Here is a 23,062-nt window from a genome sequence, read left to right as displayed (position 1 = left end):
GTGCCGTCTTGGGGAGGGAGGTGGGAAGGAGGAGGAGAAAAAATTAAAACTCAAAAGCTTATGGAAGTGATTGTTGATAAATCAAAATAAATTAATTAAAAAAGAGTTGCCTTCAGAATGCAGGTTCTCCAGTTAAATAGAAGTTAAGAGGCAGGCTATACCTCTCCCAGTGAGGTAATGAAAGGGTTTCAGGGGTCGGGTTAGGCCAGTGGGAAAGATGAGAGAGGAACGTTCAAGCCAGTTATTTACAAGTTAACTTCCTGTTTCAACCATTAGCGAGAACACAGGTCTCTGGATTTCTGGTACCAACTTGGAAAACCATGCTCTAGGGCCAGTGCTCTATCCACTGCGCCACTTAGCTGCCCCAACCACTCTTTTTTGGGAAGCAGGAAGCCTATTAGTTATCACTAGCCAAAAGAAGAATGGACTTCAGAGGGGAATAGCTTATGTCACTGAAGGTGTTCAAGCAGGAGGCTGAATGGCCACTTCTTAGGGAGGCTATAGAGGGGGAATTCCTATTCAGGAGCAGACTGGCTTAGATGACCTTTGGGCTTGTAGCCAACTCTGAGATTCTGTAGTACCAACACATAGACAATGGCATATAGTGAATAAGTACTGGACCGGAAGTCAAGAAACCTGGGTTGTTGTGCCCAGTACATAGTAAACACTTAATAAATGTTTGTTAATTGACTGCCGGCCTCAGATAACTAGTTGGGCAAGTTACCTAATCTTTCAGCCTCAGTTTCTTCATCTGTAAAAGAGATATAATAAATTTATACTGGATTGTTATGAAGAAAGTGCTTTGTAAACCATAAAGAGTTACATAAATGTGAGTTATTATGATTATTGTTACCACAGCTTAATGCTCATAATATCTTTTAATTCCAAGGTAAATTTAGCTGGTAGGGTGGGGTAGAAGAAGAGTCAACATTTATTTAAGATATACACCAGCCACTGGCCCTCCAAGATTTTAACCTGGTATGTGATATGGGTTGCTTTTTGCCGGTATAACAGGTATGTGACAAGAAGGTGGTCGTCTGGTCCTTGTGCAGAGCAATCCAGGCCTGGCAGCCTCATTAAACCAGTCCTGTTCCCTTGTTTGGACAGCCATTTTTGTCCTTCTGTGAGAACAGATGTAGGAATCTGGGCTAGGGATTCTCCCACTGGAGGGTGGAGCTTGGCTCGCCAAGGGGCTAGTAGATTGAGATCCACCTGGGAAAGCTGTCTGCCTCAGTAACTCCAAGCTCTTCTCACCAAGACCAGGCTTTAGTAAGGCTGTCAGTGGGGATAGGGGGGGGGGGTGGGGTGGTGAAAACATTTCCAAGTTTGGGCCTTGGAATCGGGTGGAATCATTCAGAGAAGGCTGCCTTCCCTGCCTAGAACCCCTAATCTCCTCCTTTTCCCATCCTTTTTGCCTGTTGACTTTTCCCCCAAGGCTCACTCTGACATCCATCACAGTCTCTTTATCTTATCTGGTGATTGTCTTTAAGAAACATTTCCCAGACTTGGTTGCTGTCACTTGTTTTAGTATTCTCATTCTATGCTGAATGGACGGAACTGGAGACTGGAATTTGCTTAATTCCTCCCCTTCTTCTCCCCTCACTGGGTAAGTGGCCCTAGAACCCATGTCAGCTGATCTAATCCCACAAGTTACGTCTGATCCTCAAGACAAATTTAACCGTGATGAAGTGCAGTTTCTGGGTATATTATTATTATTATCATTATCACCATCATCATCACTACTACTACTACTACTACTACTACTACTACTACTACTAGCATTCATATAGCAATTTTACATGTTGCCTCATTCTATCCTAGCAAGTCTGTGAAATAGGTGCTATTATTACACTCATTATACACATGAAGAAACCGAGACTTCAGTTAAGTGACTTGCCCAGTGTCATGGCTGGTAAAGTGTCTGAGGCAAGGTTCAAACCCAGGTTTTCATGATTCCAGGTCTAGGACTATCCCCCATGCTGCCTAGATAGTCCTACTGTTGTTCAGCAAGTAAGCAGCTGCCTTTGTTGATTGTTTTTAATGAAACTTCAGTCTTAGTCCCAGAAATATTCTTCTGATTTGGCTTTTTTGTTAAGGTCTCAGTCATGGACTCCAGTCTTCAAATGGGTGGGAGGGGGAGTATGTAGTTAGGTTTTGAAGAGCCCAACCCTGCTAGGTGGAAAATTTTTTCCTCAGAGATTCCTTCTCTCCCACCTTTACCCCCCCCAAAAAAGAAAGGTGGGGCACAGGGCTACTCCTGGTGGGGCTCATGCTGGCTGTCCTACTAACTGTTAGATTAGTATTTCTTGTTTTGTGCATCTTGGGTGGATGAATTACCTTATGAGGGTGGGGGTGAGGTAAACTGGTTTGGGGAGTGATTGAAGAGTGGAACCTTCTTCTTTTGTGCTGACAGTAGCAGGGTGCTGTTAGCACCTCCCACAGCACCCAGCTTCTCCTGTCACTCACTCTGGAAAAAACACAGACGCTGCCCCAGTGAGTGTTTCTACAACCCCAGCCAGACATTGTCTTGTTAATTCTTCTGACGCCACAGAGAGGCAGAAAGATTCCAATATAGCATCAGACTGGTGAGGAAACTGAGGCAAGGTGCCCAGATCTAAGTCCTTGTTGTTAAGTCATTTAGCACATAGTAACTGCTTAACAAATGTTTATTGACTGACTGTCTAGTAGTTGACCTAGCCCTGTAGTGGTTCTACCTTCTTTTCTCAGGGGGCATGGCTCCCTAGGAAGTTCACTGGGGGAACAAAGCAATTTCAGTTATACATTCATTGTGCTAGTTGCCACCACTGGCAACTGGTGCTAGGGGCATTTCTTCTCTGCCCCATTGTCCTACAAGATCTGGTCTCTTTATTCAGGAATTTAAAGTGTGTGTGTATGTGAAGCAACTATGATAGAACCCAGAATTTCTTGTTTATTTAATGATAAAAAAATAGCATCTGTGTGTAGCATCTTAAAGTTTTCAAAGCATTTTATACACATTATTAACTCATTTGAGCTTCACCACAACTTTGTGCAGTTGGTAAGACAGGTATTCTTAACCCCCTGCTATTGATGAGCAAACAGGCTCAGTTTAAAGTGACTTGCCCATGGTCACACAGCTGGCAAACGTCAGAAGTGGGATTTGAACCCAGATATTCCTGATTCCAAGTCCAGAACTTGGTTCCCTATACCCCCACACAGCTTCTTATTTATTCATCGCTAGACTAGGCTTAGTCTCTTTTGAATTTTGTGTGTGTGGGTAAAGGGGAGGGAGAGAGAGAAATTCTTTGCATGCAAAGTAAAATAAATATGAAATTCTTTGCATTGCTGGGATATAGAAGAGAGCATATGTGTCTAACAAGAGAAAAGGGCTGTGCAAAGATAAGAGAGATATATGTGTAACAGTGATATCAGCCCAGAATCTAAGACCTGGTAGGGATCTCAGAAGTTATCTAGCCCAAACTCTACCTGTGCAGCAGGCTTCTCCACAGTGTCCCCAACAGGACTGGGAGCCAAGATGGCGGAGTGAAAGCAGTGACTTGCTTGAGCTGTCCCCCAAACCCCTCCAAATACTCATAAAAAATGGCTCTAAACAAATTCTGAAGCAGCAGAACCCACAATTAGACAGAGTGAACCAAATTTCCAGCCCAAGACAACCTGGATGATTGATCAGAAAGGTGTTATCGCGTCGGGCTGGGAGCGCAGCGCAGCATGGGTGCACAGGCCGCAGTGAACCTGGAGCAGACCTCAGAGGACTGAATCTTGGGCAGCTGGGGAGGTTTCCAGACTCCTCAATCCACGAATGCCAAAGACAACTTAGAAGTTACAGGACAGAAATGAATACTCGTGGTCACAGTGTCCCCAGCAAATGGTCGTTCAGTCCCTGCTTGATTTCCAGTGATGAGGACTCACTATCGATTGAAATCCTTCCATCCACTTTTTGAGCACTCAGGTTCCTAGCGAGTTTTTCCTTACACTAAGCCAAAATCTGCCTGCGTGCAGCTTCTTCCCATTGTTCCTAGCTTGAAGGAATCTTAGACAGTTCTGTCCTCTAGGCCTCAGCAAAACATGTTGAATCTATGGTGGTATAATGGAAAGAGTGCTGAATTTGGATTCAGAAGAACTGGATTTGAATCTTGGCTTTTCTGTTTACTTCCTAGATGATCACTTGACCTTTCAGGCTCTCATTTTCCTCATTTATCCAATAAGGGGCTTGGGATGGACAGCATGGTCCCTTTCCATTCTAAATCTGTGATGATGGCCCTTTAGATACTTTAGGACAGCTATTGTGTATGCTCTATGCTTTTCACTAGCTAAATATCCCCATTTCTTTAAACTAATCCTTACATGAAATGGTTTCTAGTCTGCTCACCCTCCTCTAGATATATTTTAGCACGTAAATATTCTACCCAGAATATGGCACCAGGACGGAACACAGAAGTGGAATGACCCAGGTAGAGGCTTTTCTTCTTTTGTGTAGTAGGCTCCTATTAATGCAGCCTAAGATATTAGCTTTTTGGAGTGGGAGGAGGATGGGCTAACATACCACAATATCGAGCACATGGGTCTCTAGAGCCTCCAGGTTTTTTTCACATGCACTGTTCTCTAATTACATATTCCCTATCTTGTGTCTACATAGTTGATTTTATTTGAATCCAAGTATAGACCTTTATATTTGTTCTTATTAAAGTTTATCTTTTATTTTAGATTTGTTCTATCGTTCTCTCCTGTTAGTATCTTTTCAGACCCCAGTTCTTTCATGCAATCAATCAAGGCTTTATTAAGCGTCTGCCTCCTAAGGGGGAAATACTGTGCTAGGAGTCAGAGAGACAAAGGTAGTCCCTGCCCTGAAGGAACTGCTATTGGGGGCCATGTACAAAATAAGTACAATAAAATTACAAAGTAGATTTTCTGAGGGGAGGACATTAACATCTGAGGGATAAGCAGCAACAACTTTAGGTAGAAAGTGGTGCTTGAGCAGAGTTTTGTGGGAAGCTCAGATTTGCAGTAGCAAAGTTGGGGGAGGGCGAGTGCATTCCAGGCATGAGGGGCAGCCAGGACAGAGGTGGAGAGATGGAAGATGGAGCATCCTGGGTGAGGAAGGCCAGCCAGAAGGCAGGAAGGGGAGTGATGTATAAGGTTGGAAATGCAGTAGCTACCCCTCCCAGGTTGGTTTCATTTAAAAAATTGATGATATGTATACTTTTCCTCTGCCCCCAGCACATCAAAGTGGATCCCCTGTGGTGAATTTACAGGAAGGTGGGGACAGGAGTTGTGTGCCTTGTTGAAAGAAATACTAACATCTGTGAGATAACAGATCCTTCAAAGTATATTTTTCCTAACAGGGTGTGATCACATTATTTCCTCTACCCAGCATACCTGTTGAAATTCTGCCTATCCTTCAAAGCCCACCTCAAGTCTTCTCTGAGACTCTCTAGGATTTCTTTATCCCTTTTAAAAATACCTGTAACATTCTATACTTGATACGTACCATTTATGCCTTAATGTTATTAACAGTTGTTTCTTGTGTCTGAGACCTGGATTCTGTACTAGACTGTAAGCATCACTGAAGCCAGGGATTGCCTCTTATGCTTGTCTGAAATTCTATGATTCCTTGTCCCAAGCATCTAGTATGAAAGTAGGTGCTTAGTTAATAGCTATGGCATGATATGCTTGTCATAAAGCATTTATCAGTAGTAAGAACTTCTTTTTCTATGGCATTTTACATACATTATCTATTTAAATGTATCTGATGCTCTTCCAGGCAAGTTATAAGAAGAACTGCATAGACCTCTGTCCTGGAACAGATTCTTAGAGACAGAGCTCTAGCCCTTGTCAGACATCAGCAGAGTTGGGACTGTTTCAGTGGACTCTCCAAGCAGTGATCTGACCAAATGCAACTGGGCTTAGAAGACAGGTGTTAGAGGCCAATGGAGGGTGATGTAGAGGATTGGAAAGGGCACTGAACCTTGGAGTCAAGGGTTAAAAGCCTAGCTCTGCCACTTACTACTTGAGGGTCCTTAAGCAAAACACTTCACCACCCTGGGTCTCAGTTTCCTCATCTGTAAAATAAGGGAGTCAAACTAGATGACCTCTAAGAGCCCTTCCACCTCTAAACCTGGAGACCTATTGTTAGCACACATATGTGGTATGGAGTATATTCAGTGGACTCCAAAGGGAGGTGAGGAATAGATACTATAATAAAGTTAGAATCGTAGTAAGAAGTTAGAATAATACAGTTAGAAACATAGTAGAAGAGACAGTGATCATCTAGTCCAATCAGCATATTTTTATAGAGAACAGAACCTAAGTTCAGAAAGAGGTACTAAAGGTCACTAAAGGTAAGTAGGTGGCTCAGTGGGTAGAGTACTAGGACTGGAGTCAGGAAGACCTCAGTTCAAATCCAGCCTCAGACACTTACTAGCTGTGTGACCCTGGGCAAGTCACTTAACCTCTGTTTGCCTTAACCCATTAGAGAAGGAAATGGCAAGCCACTCTGGCATCCTTGCAAAGAAGACCCCAGGGACAGTCCATGGGGTTATGAAAAGTCAGACATAACTAAAGGATCGAACGACAACAACACCACAGCAAATTAGTTGGTGGGACTAAAAAAAGTAGATCTCTTTAATAATAATAATGATGATAATGATGGCTCGATTTTCTATAGTATTTTAAGGCAACCCTACAAGGTAACTAGTGAAAATATTATTACCCTTTTTCAAATGAGGAAACTGAGATACAGTACGGGAAGGGAAGAAACAAGAAAGGAAACAAGCATTTATTAAGCACTCACTGTGTGTCAGGCACCAAGAACTTTACCAATACGATCTCATTTGATCCTCACAACAACACTGTAAGGTAGGTGCTATTATTATTGTTATTATTATTCCCATTTTACAGTTGAGGAAGCTGAGGCTAAGTGACTTGCCCAAAGTCACACAGCTAGTAAGTGTCTGAGGCTAGATTGGGAGTCAGGTCTTGCTGAGTCCAGGCCCAGCTCTCTGTTGACGTGGCTTTTACTCAGAAACACATAGCTGGGCTACGAATTCATCTCTTATAACTCCTAGTCCACTGTTCTTTCCACTATAAACCGCTGCCTCCCTTTAGGTCCTGTATCTACAGACTCCCTGGCTAAAGGGTGAGGACTTCAGGCCTAGAAGCCCACGATAATCCAGACCAGGAGGTCACTGCTTTGGCTGTGTCCAGATCTCTCCCCTGCAGAGTCATCTTTCAGGTTGTTTTTTAAAGGGTTTGGAGGTAGGATTTCTGCCTAGTACAGTGTCTTATGACTTTTTTGATAGAGTGAGTTCATCGATGATAACTGTGATTTCACTGGTATAAGGAACTTTGAATGAGGTAGCTCTTTCTACCCATGTGGCTGGTAATCATAGAGAATTTTATATGCTTGCTCATAGCAGGGACTTTAAAAATGTTTGTTGAATTGGATTGAGGCTTTTCACTGTCTGACAAGTGCTTGTAATCCTACAGTGAGTTGGGTTGGAGTCTATAAGGGCTAAGATGGATTTCAGGTGTAGCTAGCTACTCTGTGGATTTTTCTCTGTCCTGTCATTTAAATAAAACCCTGGCATGCCTTCACTTTCAGGTGGCAACGAGCCTGCAGGATGGAGCATTAGGGGATTTTCAAAGGTTTTTGACCTGATAGGCTATCAACTAGGAAATTAGGCCATTGTTACAGTGTTTTATAACCCAGCCCATATGACTGAGAGAGAAGTCAGGCAATGTCAAGAAACGGGGCTTGGAGCTCCTCACCTTCCTCTCTGGCGAAGGACTGCTCTGCCAATGTTACCTTTCTGGCATAGGGGCAGCTCACCACTGGGAGTACACTGCTATCTTCATCCTTGCAGCTGATCCTACTCCAGGCAATTCATTTCTCTAACCAACCTTTATTGAGTACCTACTGTTTGCAAAAGCCTGTGGTGCATTTAGTTAGCATTTTAGCTCACTTATTCTCACCTGTAAAATGGAGCTGTTTCTCCATTATCCATTTCCTAAGTGCATGGAAGTGTACAATGTGGATTGTGCTTTTGAGATGGCCAGGTGCCAGGGATGCTCACTGGGTCATTAGAGACCAATTATGGGCTGACACCCTTGGGTGTGCACTGGCAATCCCTCTTACTTTGCTGAGTTTGGAGAGTTATCCTCAGTGTTCTGACAGTACTTGACTCAGATCAAGCAGGCCTTTAGTTCCACACCCAAAATCTCAAATGCAGCAGAAAAGTAGTACTACCTGCTGGTTTCCCAGATCTGCTTTCTCTATGAGATGAAGATTAATAACGATAACAATATCATCTGCCCCTCCAGGGGGTTCCAACCCCCCTGGGCTTTGATAGGATAGCTTTGGGCCAAAACCTTTGACCTTTCCTTGCTCTATTCAGGCCTCTGTGCACTTCTGGGCATCTCCAGCTATATGCTCCCCTCCTCAAACCTCCCTTATGTGCTGTTGTCTTCTATTAGAATGTAAGCTGCTTGAGGGCAAGGACTATTTTGCTTGTTTGAATTTGTATGCCCTGTAGCTTAGCAACATTGTGTCTGGCACATTTTTGTTGTTCACTTGTGTCCAACTCCTTGTGACTGCATTTGGGGTTTCTTGGGAAAGATACTGGAGTAGTTTGCCTTTTCCTTCTCCAGCTCATTTTATAGATGAGGAACTGAAGAAAAACTAGTGAAGTGACTTACCCTGGGTCACAAGTGTCTGACGTCAGATTTGAACACAGGAAGGTGAATTTTCCTGACTTCAGGCCCCGTACTCTATTCATCCCGCTGCCTAGTTGCCCCTGCTTTTCACATAAGTGTTTAGTAAATGTTTTTATCTCTCTAGATAATAATAATGAATGTTGGCATCTGTATTGTGCTTTAAGGTTTGCAAAGCACCTTCAGTATAATCTCATTTTATCCTTTTACCATTGGGAGATAGGTGCTATTATTATCTTCATTTTACGGTTGAGGCCATTGAGGATGAAAGGTTGTCAGACTTGACCAATGTGACACAGCTAGTAAGCAAGATTCATACCCATGATGACGATAGTAAATAAATTTTTAAAAGAACTTCTTATATTTACATAGCACTTCAGGTTTACAGTGGGCTTTCTTTACAACCCTTTACTTGTTGAGGTCCCAACGTCATTTGCTAGTGATTGGGGTTGTCCAAATCATTTTGTTCAGAGCCTAGGTATCTTGTCTGAGACCTCACCTGTGTCATTACATACCTGAAGAGGACTTCCTTACCATGTCCTGGAGGAGAGTATTAGGGCAGCTATTGGGGTTGTCTGGAGCAGCTAAGTGGTGCAGTGGATAGAGTGCCAGGCCTGGAGTCAGGAAGACACATCTTCCCGAGTTCAAATCTGGCTGCAGACACTTACTAGGTGTATAACCCTGGGCAAGTCACTTAACCTTGTTTGCCTCACTTTCCTCATCTGTAAAATGATCTGGAAAAGGAAATGACAAATCACTCTAATATTTTTTGCTAAGAAAACCCCAAATGGGGTCACAAAGAGTCAGACATAACTGAAATGACTGAACAGTAACAACAAATTGGGGATGCAAGAAATGGCCAGGTTCAGAAGGCCAGGGTCCTGTGGGATAAGCACAGAAGTTCTGGGTTTGTTCTTTTTTAGCCTTAGGCTGTGCTCTATTTCACAGCTTTGGACTTGTACTATCCTTTCCAGGTGAATGAGAACACAGTTCCTTGTATGTAAAACCACATACCACTCACTTGTAGACTTCAGGCTTAGGCGGAAATCACCTTCATTCTTCTGTCTTTGGGAATGCACTGCTCTCTTCTAACAAGTGTTCCTGCTGTGAGCAGTTTATTCATCTAACAGACTTTTATTGAGCACCTACTGTTTGCAAAACCTCTTCCTGAAAGTCATAAGAGGATACAAAGAGAAATAAAACATAACAGAGCTTGTAGTCTAGTGGGGACAAAACATTCTTAATCAGTATCTTGGGTGTTTTAAAAGAGCAGGTGTCTACTGAAACCCTTCATTCTCACCTGAAACACCACCCAAACCAAGCTGGCAGTACCTAGGAAGTAGACTGCTTTCATAGGCAAAAGAAGACTTATTTTCCTGAGTTCAAATATGGCCTCAGACCCCAGCTGTGTGACTTTGGGTCAGTCGCATACCCTGTTTGCCTCACTTTCCTCTTCTGTAAAATGAGCTGGAGAAGGAAATGGCAAACTACTCCATTATCCCTGCGAAGAAAATCCCAAATGGGGTCATGGAGAGTCGCTGAAAAACAACAGTGGGTGAGAAGCAAGACATTCCAGGCAGAGGAAACAGCACTAGTAAAGTACAGAGATGAGGAGTGTATGAGGAGCTTTAAGCAGTACTGGTGTACTAGAGCAGAGGATCTGCATAGAAAGGGCATAGGAGAAGAGGCTGTGGCTGTTCCTAGAGAGAGTAGTGGACTGTTCATGTAGATCAGAGGTGTCAATCACATGGGGCCAGCCCAGGAACCAGGTTATAATGTAATTAGGAAATATTTAATAAAATAAATAAAAATACAATAGAACATAGATAATGTTAATATGTGGTTTTCTAAGTCATCATGTAGCCCACAGGAATCCTTACATGTGGTTTAGTGGCTCCTATTTCTATTTGAGTTTGATACCACCAATCTAGGCTGCCATGGCTAGCCAAGACAAGGAAATTCACCTTGTTAATAATGGGAGGGGAAGAGCAGCCTCTTGCTTAGTTCTGTCTAAAGCAGTGGTTCTTAATCTGAGGTTTGTGGACTCTTACAAAAATATTTTGATAGGTTTCCTTTCTAATCTCAGGTTTGTTTGTTTTTTTTAAATGCATTTTAAAACATTATTCTAACAAGTACTCTATAGGCTTCACTAGATTGCCAAAGGGGTCCATTGACACATGAAAAAGGTTTTGAACCCCTAGTCTAGGGGCAGCTAAATCACAGTGACTAGAGGACTCAGCCTGCAGTCAGGAAGACCTGAATTCAAATTCAATCTTAGACACTTATTAGCTGTGTGATCCTGGGCAAGTCACTTCACCTCTGTTTCCTCAACAATAAACTGGAAATAATATCTACCTACTAGTCTTGTTGTGAGAATCAAATGAAATATTTGTAAAGCACTTAGCACAGTGTCTGGCACACAGTAAGTAGGTGCTTAATAAGTGCTTGTTACCTTCCTTTGTCTAAAACAATCTCAAGAACATCTGTCATCCCAGACTCTCACAGGGCTGGCCCTAACTCTTTTCATATAAAGGGCACTCTGACTCTCAGTGGGACAACAGCTACAGCTGTAATGCATTCTTCCTTGACTTTGGACATCCCCACTGTGTTGGATCTCCATCTGTAGAAAGCTAGCCTAGAGTCCTACAGGACCCTTTTGTGGTGTTTCTAAAGGGGTATGGAGTGAAAGGGCTGGGAGTTAAGGTGTATTTGGAAGTGAATTCTGGAGCTAACCCTGCTTTCAGAAAACATGTCCACCAAACTTCAGAATATCATAATTATAGTATTAACACTAAAATAGCTAACATGTATATAGAATGCTTTAAGGTTTGCAGAATGATTTACCAATATTATCTCCTTTGGTCCTCATGACAACCCTTGGAGGTAGATGCAGTTATTTCCATTTTACAGATGAGGAAATTGAGGCAGATAGAAGTTAAGTGACTTGTCCAGGGTCACACAGCTATTACATATAAGGCCGGATTTAAACTCAGGTCTTCCTAATTTCAATTCCAGTGCTCAGTTATTTGTACCACTTTTATGAGCTTTCCATATCACGTCTAATACTTGTCCAGTGCCCTAAGAGCTTCCCAAAAAAAGGGCAATGTCCTGAGGGCACAGGGTGTCTAGTTTCCCCAGAGTAAGTCTGACCCAGTCCTTGTTTTGTGGGGAAGGGACAAGTGGGGCCCCTTGTTTACTCCTGCTTTGCTTTATGAACTCTGAATTTATAAGCTTACAAGTACCTTGGAGTACAGGAAGGTGACGTGTACACAGCAATGGGTGTGTACCTGGGGATTACGTGAGTCCTGTTAGATCACATCTTGCCCTGGCCCCAGTGAGGAGCTGCCCCAAATCCTCGGGAAACAAGTCCCCATCTGTCCTGGGTAGGGCGGGGCAATGGAATGAGCTCCTGACCTACTTTATAGCAGGGCTCCCCCCCCCCCCATGGAATTAGCACCTGACTGGTTCCTTTCCTGGGTATGCTTTTTTTTATTCTATTTACTACTGGGGAATGTATCTGGACAGGTAGAAGATTACCTAAAATGAGACCAGAGAAAGATTCCATGAGATAAGAAACCAACATGACCACTGCTCTGCCCCTCTTTCCGTGAAAGAACCAAGACACTTTAAATCAGAAAGTGGCAGCGTAAATACATGTATAATCTGTGACTAATCTTTGTTTTCAAGATAGAGTTGACTTTGAAGAAGACTACAGATAGAAACCACTTCTGGAGGGAGACCAAGGGGACTTTGCCTTGGAAATGTGAGCACTTTCCCAGGCCGCAGTGTCCTGTGCTAACGGATGGGAGTATGGCCTGGGACTCAGAGAGCTGGTGGGGATTGGTGGGGTTGGAGGTGAGAAGAAGGCTGGTAAATTGATCAGCTTTCTTAAGTGTGAGTTTATTGTCTTCAGGGGCCAAAAGCCTTCCCAGCAAACACCTCTTCAGTTTTATAATGGAAGTCAGTGGGAAAATGCTATTTGCCAGGGATCAATTTGCTCTGGGCCTTAGATTCCTAATCATATGGAGAGTCATTGTCAAGGGCCAAGCCCATCAGTTAAGCCAGCTTGAACATGAATGCAAGACTATATATCCAGAGTGCAGAAGAAAATAAACCCAAGCCAAATGAAATTCAGGCATTGGGCCATAAAAGAACCTAATCTATATCCTGCTTCTGTTTTCTATTCCCTTTTGGAGTCTGTTTTCATAAGAATTATATTTCATATTCATAAAAAGAACTTTTTAGATTCACGTGGTGCTTTTCCTTGCATCAACCTTGTCAGGGTGGTTAAGTACAAGTATTAAAATCCCATTTTACAGATGAGGAAATTGAGACTTGGGTTAAATGATTGGGCTGACCAGGATCCAAAAGCCATGTCTCCGATTCCAAGTTCGTTTTTCTTTTTACTGCTACACCATAAGTGCTTCTCAGTGAAGGCTTAGGGGCAAGTGCTACTATATTTATGATCCTGTTGCATTATATGTTCGTTGGCCTATTGGCTTTGGGGAGCAGGAAGAGGAAGAGAGAAAGAGAGAGTTTGAATTATAGAATCTTTGAACCATATAATATCAGAACTAGAAAAGACTTAAACCCAGGCCTTCCAATTCTTACCCATGCTCTTTCTATGACAACCATAGGGATTCTAAATTTTAAATCAATCTGGGAATTGTTGTGGGCTCACTCTGGGGAAATCTCCCTGCCCGTGGACATTCTGTCACTCTCATGTCCCCCATCATCAGATAGCTCCCTTTACTTTTAAACTACTGAAAATCTGCTAATATCCCATATTGATTGACATTTTGTTACCCAACAAGTACCATTTTGACATGTAAATAGCCACTAGTAAGAACTCTATTAGTCCTGTTGATTTGATCTCTGCAAGCTCTCTTGCATCCTTCTACTTCTCTCTATAGCCACCATCCTAGGTTAGGGCCCTCAGCACCTCAAAGCTCTGCTAGAATAGGCTCCTAATTTGTTTCCCTCCTTCTTGCCTGTCCCCTGTCCAGCCCACCTCCATAGTTTCCAAAATCATCTTCTTAAGGCATACCTCTGATGAGTGGGGTGCTGAAGCCAAGATTGTTAAAGTTTCTGTGTGAGCATCTATACCTCAGAAATCTGCAGACTCTACAGATCAGGGCTTGGTTTATTGTTTTGTTGATCGTTTAGACTTAAGAAAGTGATGGAGAAAATGTTTATAATGCAGCTTAAACTTTGAAGTGTGTCATGCATACCTTTTTAAAAGACTATATCTTCACAATTTCAAAAGACTCATGATGGACAATGCTATCCACATCCAGAGAAAGAACTATGAAGTCTGAATGCAGATTGAAGCATACCATTTTCACTTTTTTCATTTCTTGTTCTTTGTGGCTTTCCCCTTTTGTTCTGATTCTTCTTACACAATATGACTAATGTGGAAATATGTTTCCATGATTGCACATGTATAACCTATAATCAGATTGCTGTCTTGGAGAGGGAAGAGGAAAGAGAGGGAGAGAGAAGAATTCAAAACTCAAAATCTTATAAAAATGAATGTTGAAAACTGTTTTGATATATGATTGGAAAAAATAAAACACAATTTACAATAAAATACATATATATATATATATATATATATATATATATATATATATATATATATATATATATATATATATATATATATATATATATCTTAAGAGCCAGTTGACTCTTAAGTATGTACCAACACATCCCTGCTCAGAATATATGACCATTCCCAAGTTCAAAAACTTTCAGTGGCTCTCTATTTGACCCAGGATAAAATATAAACTCCTCAGACTAGAAGTTAAGACCAGACACTGTCTAGATCCAAGCATCTTTCTGGCATTTTTCATGTTACTCCCCTTGAACCTCATACAGTTGTTGTGAGGATCAAGTGAGATTACATATATGAAGCTCTTTGCAAACTTTAAAACTCTATATAAATGCTAATTATTTTTCTTCTTCACATAGTCCACATTTTATCCAAATTGGACTACTTGCCATTCCCTGAATTTTCATGCTTTTGCACAGGCTGCCTGTTTCCTGTGCCATGAATGTACTCCCTCTTTACCTCTCTCTGTGTTTCAGAATACTGTCTTCCTTTGGGACTCAGCTCAGGTTTCCACCCTTTGTAGCAAGCTGTTGCTGATTGCTTCAGTTGTTAGTGCTGCCTCCTTCAAATTTTGCTTCCTTCACTCTCTAGAAACCTTATGTTCTACTACCTATATCCAAGACGAGTCCCTCCAGTAGAATATAAGTTCCTTGAGGATAAGGACTAGCACATTTTTCTCGCTGGCACCTAACAGCAGTGCCTTGCACATAGAGGCATTTTTCTTGATGAACTGATTCAGTCTGGGACAGAGTGGTCAAAATGAGTTTATTGCTGCAGGATATTAAGCAAGTGTGGGCAGCTCCTTGTCCTAGGAGATAAAACAGGTAGGGCTCCCTGCTCAAGCAAAGCTTGGAGGATTTAGTCCTTAGGTTCTAACCATATAGTGCTGCTGTCTCCTCTTGTTTGAAGACACCTTTGCCAACTCTAGCTATTGTAGGAAGAAGATGTAGTAAATCTAGGATGGGGAAAAGTGTATGAAAATATAAAAACAAATGACTTTGGGTATGATTTAGGAATATGAAGTCTGTGACAATTCCTTTTGGGCATGAGGGAGGACTTGTATTTGTGGAAAGGAATTGGTGGGCGGCGATAGAGATACAAAAAAGGAAGTTAAGAAAGAAAAGAGAATCAGTGAAACGTATACAGAAGAGGGTAGAAGGAAGTTCAGAAGGGGACATAGACGAGCAGAACAGTTTTGTTACCACTGCCTTAAGTGTAACATACACTTTTTCCCCCCATTTAAAAAAATAGTATTTAATTTTTCCAATTACATGTAAAGATAATTTTTAACATTCATTTTTAAATAAAATTTTGAGTTCCAGATTTTCTCCCTCTCTCCCTCCCCTTCCTCATCCCTAAGACAGTAAGCAATTTGATATAGATTATACACATACATTTTTTAAAAACTGTATGTAAAAATTTATAATTTCATATACAAGTCCCCTTTTCTGTTGTTTGTATGTAAAATTGATTGTGTTTGTTAAGGCTGTAATGACAACAACTTGTTTTTTGAAGGAATGTCAAGATAGTTAGGGGCTGTTGAAAGAGCAGAGCTCAGTTTTAGACTCCATTTCACTGTCTGGTGAGATTAAAACTCAGAGGCAAATGTTCATGCTACCTTTGTTTATACTGTAGTTCATGTTATAAGTAAGCATGATATAGTAGATATAAGAAGATAGGAAGATTTGGGTTCAAGTGTCACCTCTGACTACACTGGCTATATGACTCTGGGCAAGTCATTTAACCTTTCACTGACCCACTTAAACCTAGCCTCTGAGCCTCAGTTTCCTCATCTGTAAAATGAGGGTGATGCTACCTAACCTCTGAGAGTTCTTCCAACTCTCAAGCAATGAGCCTTTGTCTTCAGTCTAAGTCGTCTCCTCTGCAGGCTGAATTTCCTTATTTTCTTCAATTGACCCTCTTAAGACAATTTTTAAAATATGAATGCTTAGGAACTGTATTTTTTTTAACAAATTTTCTTCTAAAAACTTTAAAAAGTGGCAATTTGTAAAGGCTTGCTGCATTAGGAAGTGTGAGTTTATTACATCTAAGCACAAAAAGATTTTTTTCTGTAAAACACCTCAAATTTATAGTGAAATTTTGGAACATAGGATTCATTTAACAGGAAATGACCATGGAAGAAAACTGGTCTGGAATGCATTTGTTCCATTAGGTAAAAGATACCTTTACTGGTTCTGATAGTAACAGGTCTTCTGTGAAGGACCTCCTCTGATGTCTCATTGAGACATGGAGGTGACCCTGGCTTAACAAAAATTGTGCCAGTAAAGTGCAGGCTTTGGCAGGTTTTACCAAGCTGGAAAGGCTACAAGAATAAGCGCAACAATGAACTAGAATGAACAAGGATGTCTGTTGTTTGAAGTCCGCGTGGCTAAGTTCAGAGAGGCTTATCACCACATTGGCTGTTGTTATTGTTCAGTTGTTTCAGTCATGTCTGACTTGTTGTGACCCCACTTGGGGTTTCTTAGCAAAGAGACTGGAGTGGTTCGCCATTTCCTTCTCCAGCTCATTTTACAGATGAGGAAACTGAGGCAAATGGGGTTAAGTGACTTGCCCAGGGTCACACAGCCAGTAAGTGTCTGAGGTCACATTTGAACTTAGGTCTTCCTGACTCCAGGCTGGATGCTCTATCCACTTTGACACCTAACTGCCCCAATTGGCTGTGGGGTGAGGGAATTTTTCAGTCAACAGCTATGCCTGAAGATCACATACTAGGTTGTAGGAGGTTGTAGGTTGTCTATAATCTGTTGGTTCTTATACTAAAAGCTACTGAAGTGTTGAAATATTAAAGGTCTGTCTCAGAAAATAATTTTCAAGGTCTCTACACACAGTACTGTATTGGGAACCATACATCCCAAAATGCTTTGGATAGGCCTGGCCTTTGCCCTCTGGGAATTTCTTATCTAAAAGGAAGTCTTTTGCTCATTCATGCTGTTAAAGTCATCCTCAAAGATTTAGAAGGTGGGTGTCTTGGGTATGAGATCATGGGAAGTTTCGATAAATATTTTAAAAGGGGATCTAGGCAAAAATCAGGCTTTAAATATTCCACATCATCCTGTTAACACCTCATATGTTAGGGTGGGAAGGACCCTTCAAGGTTACCTAATACAAACCCATCATTGGAACTGAGACCCAGAAGTGCAGTGGCTTGCCTAAGGTCACAGTTGTTGTCTGTCCTTAGTTCTTCAAGAGGACCATGACGTCAGGGAGGTGATGCCATGACTTGCAAGTGAATTGGATTTAAGTGAGAGGGAGGGCTGTGCAAAGTCACCAGCCTTACTTTCTCCTCTGGAGCCACCTGGTCCAGTGGCAAGATATAAATCAAGATGACCGGAGCTGGTCCCCAGGGTCATAGTTACTTGTTGAGGCAAAATTGGAACAAGTATATCCTCAGCCCACTGGATTACTCTTCCCCACTTGCTGAGCCCCTCTTGGGGAAGTTGAGTTTGGTGGCAAAATACTGACATGTCTTGGCGGCTACGTTCAACCCAAACTGGGGTGAGGACCAACCTGTAAGGGCCTGCTCCCTGGGACAATGTGCCCCTGTGCTGAGGCCCAGGTGAGCTCATTGCAGTGAGCGTGCAAACACGCCCAAGAGCAGGCTGCAGTCTTTGTAGCCCTGAGCGATGGATGGGAGGGGTGGTTGGGCAACAGCCTTATTGAGCTGGGTTGGAGGAAGGAGGGTAAGACTGTGGGTCTTGAATGGAGTAATCATGTGGCGACCCACAGTTATGGGTCTGCCACATGCACCTTTGGCCAGAAGAATAATTCATAGCTGTGCTGTGTGGTGTGTTGGAAGGGAAGGATAGGAAGCAGATCTGTTCGCTGTCACCAAGCTGCAGATAAAGGTGTGACTGAGCTGAAGATAAATACTTAAGCCAGTTGGAAGAGTAGCTATTACCCAGGGTCACTGTACTGTTGGCTTTGTATTGTCTATTTATTTGACACAGAGTAACAGTAAGTCCCGTGACTCAGTGCCAGGGCCTCACCTTGCCCGCTGCTGAAGTCAGCTAAGCAGACAGCAGACAGCTCTCTGGGAGTTTTGTGACTGAAATGGAATGAACTTAAGAAGTAGACATTGACCCCTGCAGGGACAGAGATAATGCTCAGCAGCCTGAGAATGTCTGATATTTGTGGCTGAGATTTGGCACTCAGGCCCTCATCCCCTCTTTTTGTAACCCATGCTTCCCCCTGTTTTTCTCAGGATCTAAGCCATTACCTGTTCAGAGACAGAAATCTGAACCCCTCATTTGACGTATAAGTCAGCTGGGCTCAGAGAAGCTCAGCCATACCCGAAGTCACACAGATGATAACTTTCAAAGTTTTATAACTTTAGAGCTGAAAAGGACATTTCATTCATTTTACAAGAATTTGAACCCAGGTCCTTTTGACTTGAAACCTAGTGCTTTGCCTTCCCCCACCCCCAACAGAGTAGCAGACCAGATCTAGAACTCAAGGCTCTCATCACCTTACCCATAGTACCTAGCACCTAGTTAAGCACTTAAAAAATGCTTGTCCTTGCACCCATGCTGATTGTGTTGGGAACCTGCACCTTTCTCTTTTTACTCCTTCTAAAGCTGTTGCCTCCCCTTGGCCAAAATCCTTCCAATACAAAGAAATTAATCTCTAATGGCAAAATTCTGGGAATTATGATAGTGATATAATGGGGATTGGAGCCTTCCTTGTATTTCTCTAACCATCTCACATTAACAGCCACCTGTCCTTTCCATGCATAAGACTGGATTTTTCTCCTTATCAATAGGACAATTGAAGCATGTAGCCCCTGTGCTCTGATAATAATAAAAAATTTAAAAATAACAATAACATAGCTAGCATTTATAGAGCCCTTTAAGGTTTTGTAAGGCCCTTTACAAATATTGTATCATTTTATCCACACACCAATCCTAGGAGGTAGATGCTATTATTATCCCCAACTTACAGATGAGGAAACTGAAGAAGACGGAGGTTAAGTGACTTGTCCAGGGTCACACAGATGTCACATGTCTAAGGCTAGATCTGAACCCAGGTCTTCTTAACTCCAGGTCCAGCACTTTCCTGTATGGTGATATGAATCTTCCAGAGCTCAATGGGAATGTCTGTCAATGTAGTTTGCTCTGAGCCAAATTTAGTGGTAAATGTCATAGAAGGGGAAAGCAACTCACTTCTTTCTGGGCCTCAGTTTCCTCATGTATAAAATGAGAATTTGAACTAGATGATCTTCAACGTTCTTTTGAGCCCTAAAATGATGCTTTACAAGATGCTTTTACATAAGAACATAGTCTTCACTTTCAAGAACTTTCTAATCTAGCCAGGGATACAGAACCAAGAGGCAGTGTAGTGCAGCGCAGAGAGTGCTAAGTTTGGCACTGGAGGACCTGAGTATTCTATCCTAACTCTACTCCTTACTCTTTTGTGTGACCACAGTCAGGTCACTTAATCTGGATGGGCCTCAGTTTCCCCATCTGTAAAGTGAGGGGGTTGGACTAACCTTTAAGGTCCCTTTTAGCTCTCAGTCTGTTATCCTATCAATTAAGAAAGCAACTTGTGCTTTCTTAGGTCCTGGCTTTAAGTTCAGGAGCATTCAGAGAAACTGTGGACTGGAGTCATGGAAAGTTTTGTGGAGGGTGTGGGACTGGAGTTGGGCCCAAGAAGCATCACTCCTGGAACTTGGTGACTTTTAGCTTCGTATGTGGCTGGGTTTATAGAGTCATAGAATCTTGGTGTTAGAAAGGATCTTATAGAATATAGATGATCTAGTCACACAATAGTTCTGTTCTTTGACCCTTGTTGCCTCACACTTGCTATTCTCTACATTATCTCTTGGTTTCAGTTATCACTTCTTTTGCATTTGACTCCCAGATCTTTATTTCTACACTCACCTTGTCCCCAGAGCTATGGATCAGCTCTGGATGCCTATTAAGTATCTCCATCTGGATGTTCCATAAGCACTTGCAACTCAGGGCTGGAGGTAGGGACTAAAGCTGTGGTTTTATTGGCTTAAGAAACTCCCAGATAAGGATAGGGAGTTACCTAGAACTAGTGAGTTAAGGGGCTTTCTTAGAATTTCACAGCCTGTAGGTGTCAGAGGTGGACTCAGATGATTATCTGGCTGAAGAGGGAGCACCTGATGGCAGAGCCTGAATAAAAATAGTTTCCTTACTACTCTGTGTCGTATCTTCTCCCTCCCAAAGCAGAAAACTCTCTCTGGGATGGGGGTTCTTAACCTGGGGTCCATGAGCTTGTTTTTCCTAATATTTTGATAACTATTTCAGTAGAATTGGTTTCCTTTGTACTACTAAGTATCTTATTTTATGAATTTAAGAACATCATTCTGAAAAAGGGTCTACAGGCTTCACCAGACTGCCAAAGGGGTCCAGGACACACAAAAAGGTTAAGAATCGCTGTTCTAGTGAAACCTTCTTGATTTACACAGTAGGAAGCTGAGGCTCAGATAAGGAAAGTGAGTTTCCTGAGCTCACACAGTGAGACAGTGATTGAGCCAGGACTAAAATTGAAGTTTCCTGACTTCTAGCACAGAGCTCTTGATGCCCTTGACCGACCAGTAAACCTCTGAGGGGGAAGCTAAGGGAAGTAAGTCATCAGTCCTAGCTGAATTTAGGGGTGGGAGAATGTGGACTTTGGGCTCTATCTGATTACCCACACCAAGTTTGGGGTTCCAGAATCCCTCTGAAGAGTGGGTTTTCAAGCCTCCGGCAAGTTTAGAAATCTTACAGAGGGGGAGTGAGGAAACCAGGCTGGGAGCCATGAGGAAATAAATAGACTTTGAGTTTGTGTTGTGGAAGCCAAGCCCCATCATGAGCTCAGAGGTAACAGGTTGTTTGTTCTTTCTGCCACAAGTCTAAAGGCCACGGCCTCTGCTCTTGCTGAGATGGCAGGAGAGCTCAGAGGACAGATAGACCTGAATGGGAAAACCAGCAGCCCAGAACTACCCCGCCTTTGGGCTGACCCAAAAAGGATCAAGCATCCTCCAGCCAGGTGTTGGGATAGTCAAGTTAGGCAAGTTACCTGGCCAGAGTAGTTCTTGTACACATTTCTTTTTAATAAGAGCACATAGAATGCCAAGAAATTCTGTTCTCCATGGCATCAAGATGGTTTCTAGTGAGACAAGCTGCATAACTGACAGTGAAGGCTCTAAGCCTACACTATGTTACCAAAACTTTCCAACTGGTGCAACTTTCAAAATTCAAACATGAAAATGGCCTGTTCCACCTCTCCTCTGCATCTCAGACCATTTATTTAGATAGCATCAGCCCAAGGTACAGAAAAAGGCTCTCCCTCTTTTCCCAGGATACTAAGGCAAACGCTACTTGGGCTCACCAGAATCAGCCTTTAGCTGAGCTCTGTTACTTGCTGGGTGACCTCAGGCAACCGAATTCCCTCTTTCTGGTCTCTGTTTGGTGAAGCATACCTCTCTCTTTGTAAAGGGAGGAGGGAACTACGAGGGTGGAATATAAATATTGTTAGATGTGTTCACTGGGTAACAGCTGGTTTTTGCTTGTTTTTCTTTGTTATTAAAAAAAAAATTTCCAGAAATTTCAATAATACAACAATGCATCAACAAAACTTGCCTACCAAAAATTAAAATAGCTAAGTATCATGGTGTCTGCTTATAATTCCTGCTACTGGGGGAGGTTGAGGCTGGTAGTTCTAGGAGTTCTGAGCTGTATTAGGGCTATCAGGACCATGCTTAAGTCCAGCACTAATATGGTCAGCCTGTGGGATCAGAGGGCCACCAAGTTGCCTTAGGAGGAATGAACCAGACCAGAGTGGAAAAATGGAGTAGGTGAAAGCTTCCATAGGGATCATAGTGATAGGGCCAGTGAATAGCCATTGTATTTCTAGCCCAAGCCAGATAGGGAAACCTAGTCTCAAAAATAATAAAATTAATTAAATTGGGGGACTTGGAATAGATGTTAGGTTATTTCTCAGGTCTTTTTCAGTTCTGACCTTCTGATCCTGGTCCCTACATCTAGGAACTTCTGGGGAAACTGGCACAGTTAAGGTAGTAAGGTAGGGGAGAAGGCTCTGGCATAGGCCATGTTCTGCAAGTTGAACCAGCTCTAACAGGTTTGGGCAGATTGGGATTCACTCGTGCTTTGAGCAGGCTGGGGTCTCACTCTCCTGGCCTCTCCCCTGACAGGTGATTGCTGTGGTCATGGACATGTTCACAGATGTCGACATCTTCAAGGATCTGCTGGATGCTGGCTTCAAGAGGAAGGTGGCTGTCTATATTATTGTGGATGAGGCCAATGTGAAGTATTTCTTGCACATGTGTGAGCGGGCCCAGATGCACACAGGACACCTGAAGGTAAGGCTGACCTGCGAGTCTATGCGGGAATGCAGTATATCTTGATTAGAGGCTGAAGAGCCTCACTTGCAAGTGATAGTCAAAGAATATTGATTCAGTGCCTCCTATCTGTGCTGGCTATGAGGACATGAAGAAGTATAAGACATTGCCCCTGGCCTCAAGGGCCTTCCAGGAAGGTTGTGAACCTGAGACTCCCACAGGTGGAAAGGATAACCAACATCTAGGCAGAATGATGGATGCTGAGTGAGTGATACAGAGGGAATGGTGTAAGAGCTCAGAGGAGGGAGATGCCCCTGTGAGCTGTGCTGTCCAGAGAAGGTAGGATTTGAGCTGAGCCTAGAAGTATGCATAGGCTTTAGAGAGCTGGAAGAGAAGAAAAGAATATTGCAAGG

At 42.5% G+C, this 23,062-nt stretch overlaps 2 protein-coding genes across 3 annotated transcripts in view; one reads left to right on the top strand and one right to left on the bottom strand.

The window, feature by feature from the left end:
- The window catches only part of SLC5A10 (solute carrier family 5 member 10), a 180,416-nt gene that overhangs the window by 60,599 nt on the left and 96,755 nt on the right, over positions 1 to 23,062 (bottom strand). The window lies entirely within an intron of this gene.
- The window catches only part of FAM83G (family with sequence similarity 83 member G), a 66,331-nt gene that overhangs the window by 10,521 nt on the left and 32,748 nt on the right, over positions 1 to 23,062 (top strand). For both annotated transcript variants that reach the window (XM_021004502.2, XM_021004500.2), the window contains exon 3: positions 22,503 to 22,670. In XM_021004502.2, the coding sequence (XP_020860161.1) occupies positions 22,503 to 22,670 (168 nt within the window). The remainder of the gene's footprint in view (positions 1 to 22,502; positions 22,671 to 23,062) is intronic.

This window comes from Phascolarctos cinereus, unplaced genomic scaffold (genome assembly GCF_003287225.1).
Source record: "Phascolarctos cinereus isolate Bilbo 61053 unplaced genomic scaffold, phaCin_HiC Scaffold_4;HRSCAF=312, whole genome shotgun sequence".
NCBI classification, from domain to species: Eukaryota; Metazoa; Chordata; class Mammalia; order Diprotodontia; family Phascolarctidae; genus Phascolarctos; species Phascolarctos cinereus.
This window is presented reverse-complemented; position numbering and strand designations above follow the sequence as displayed.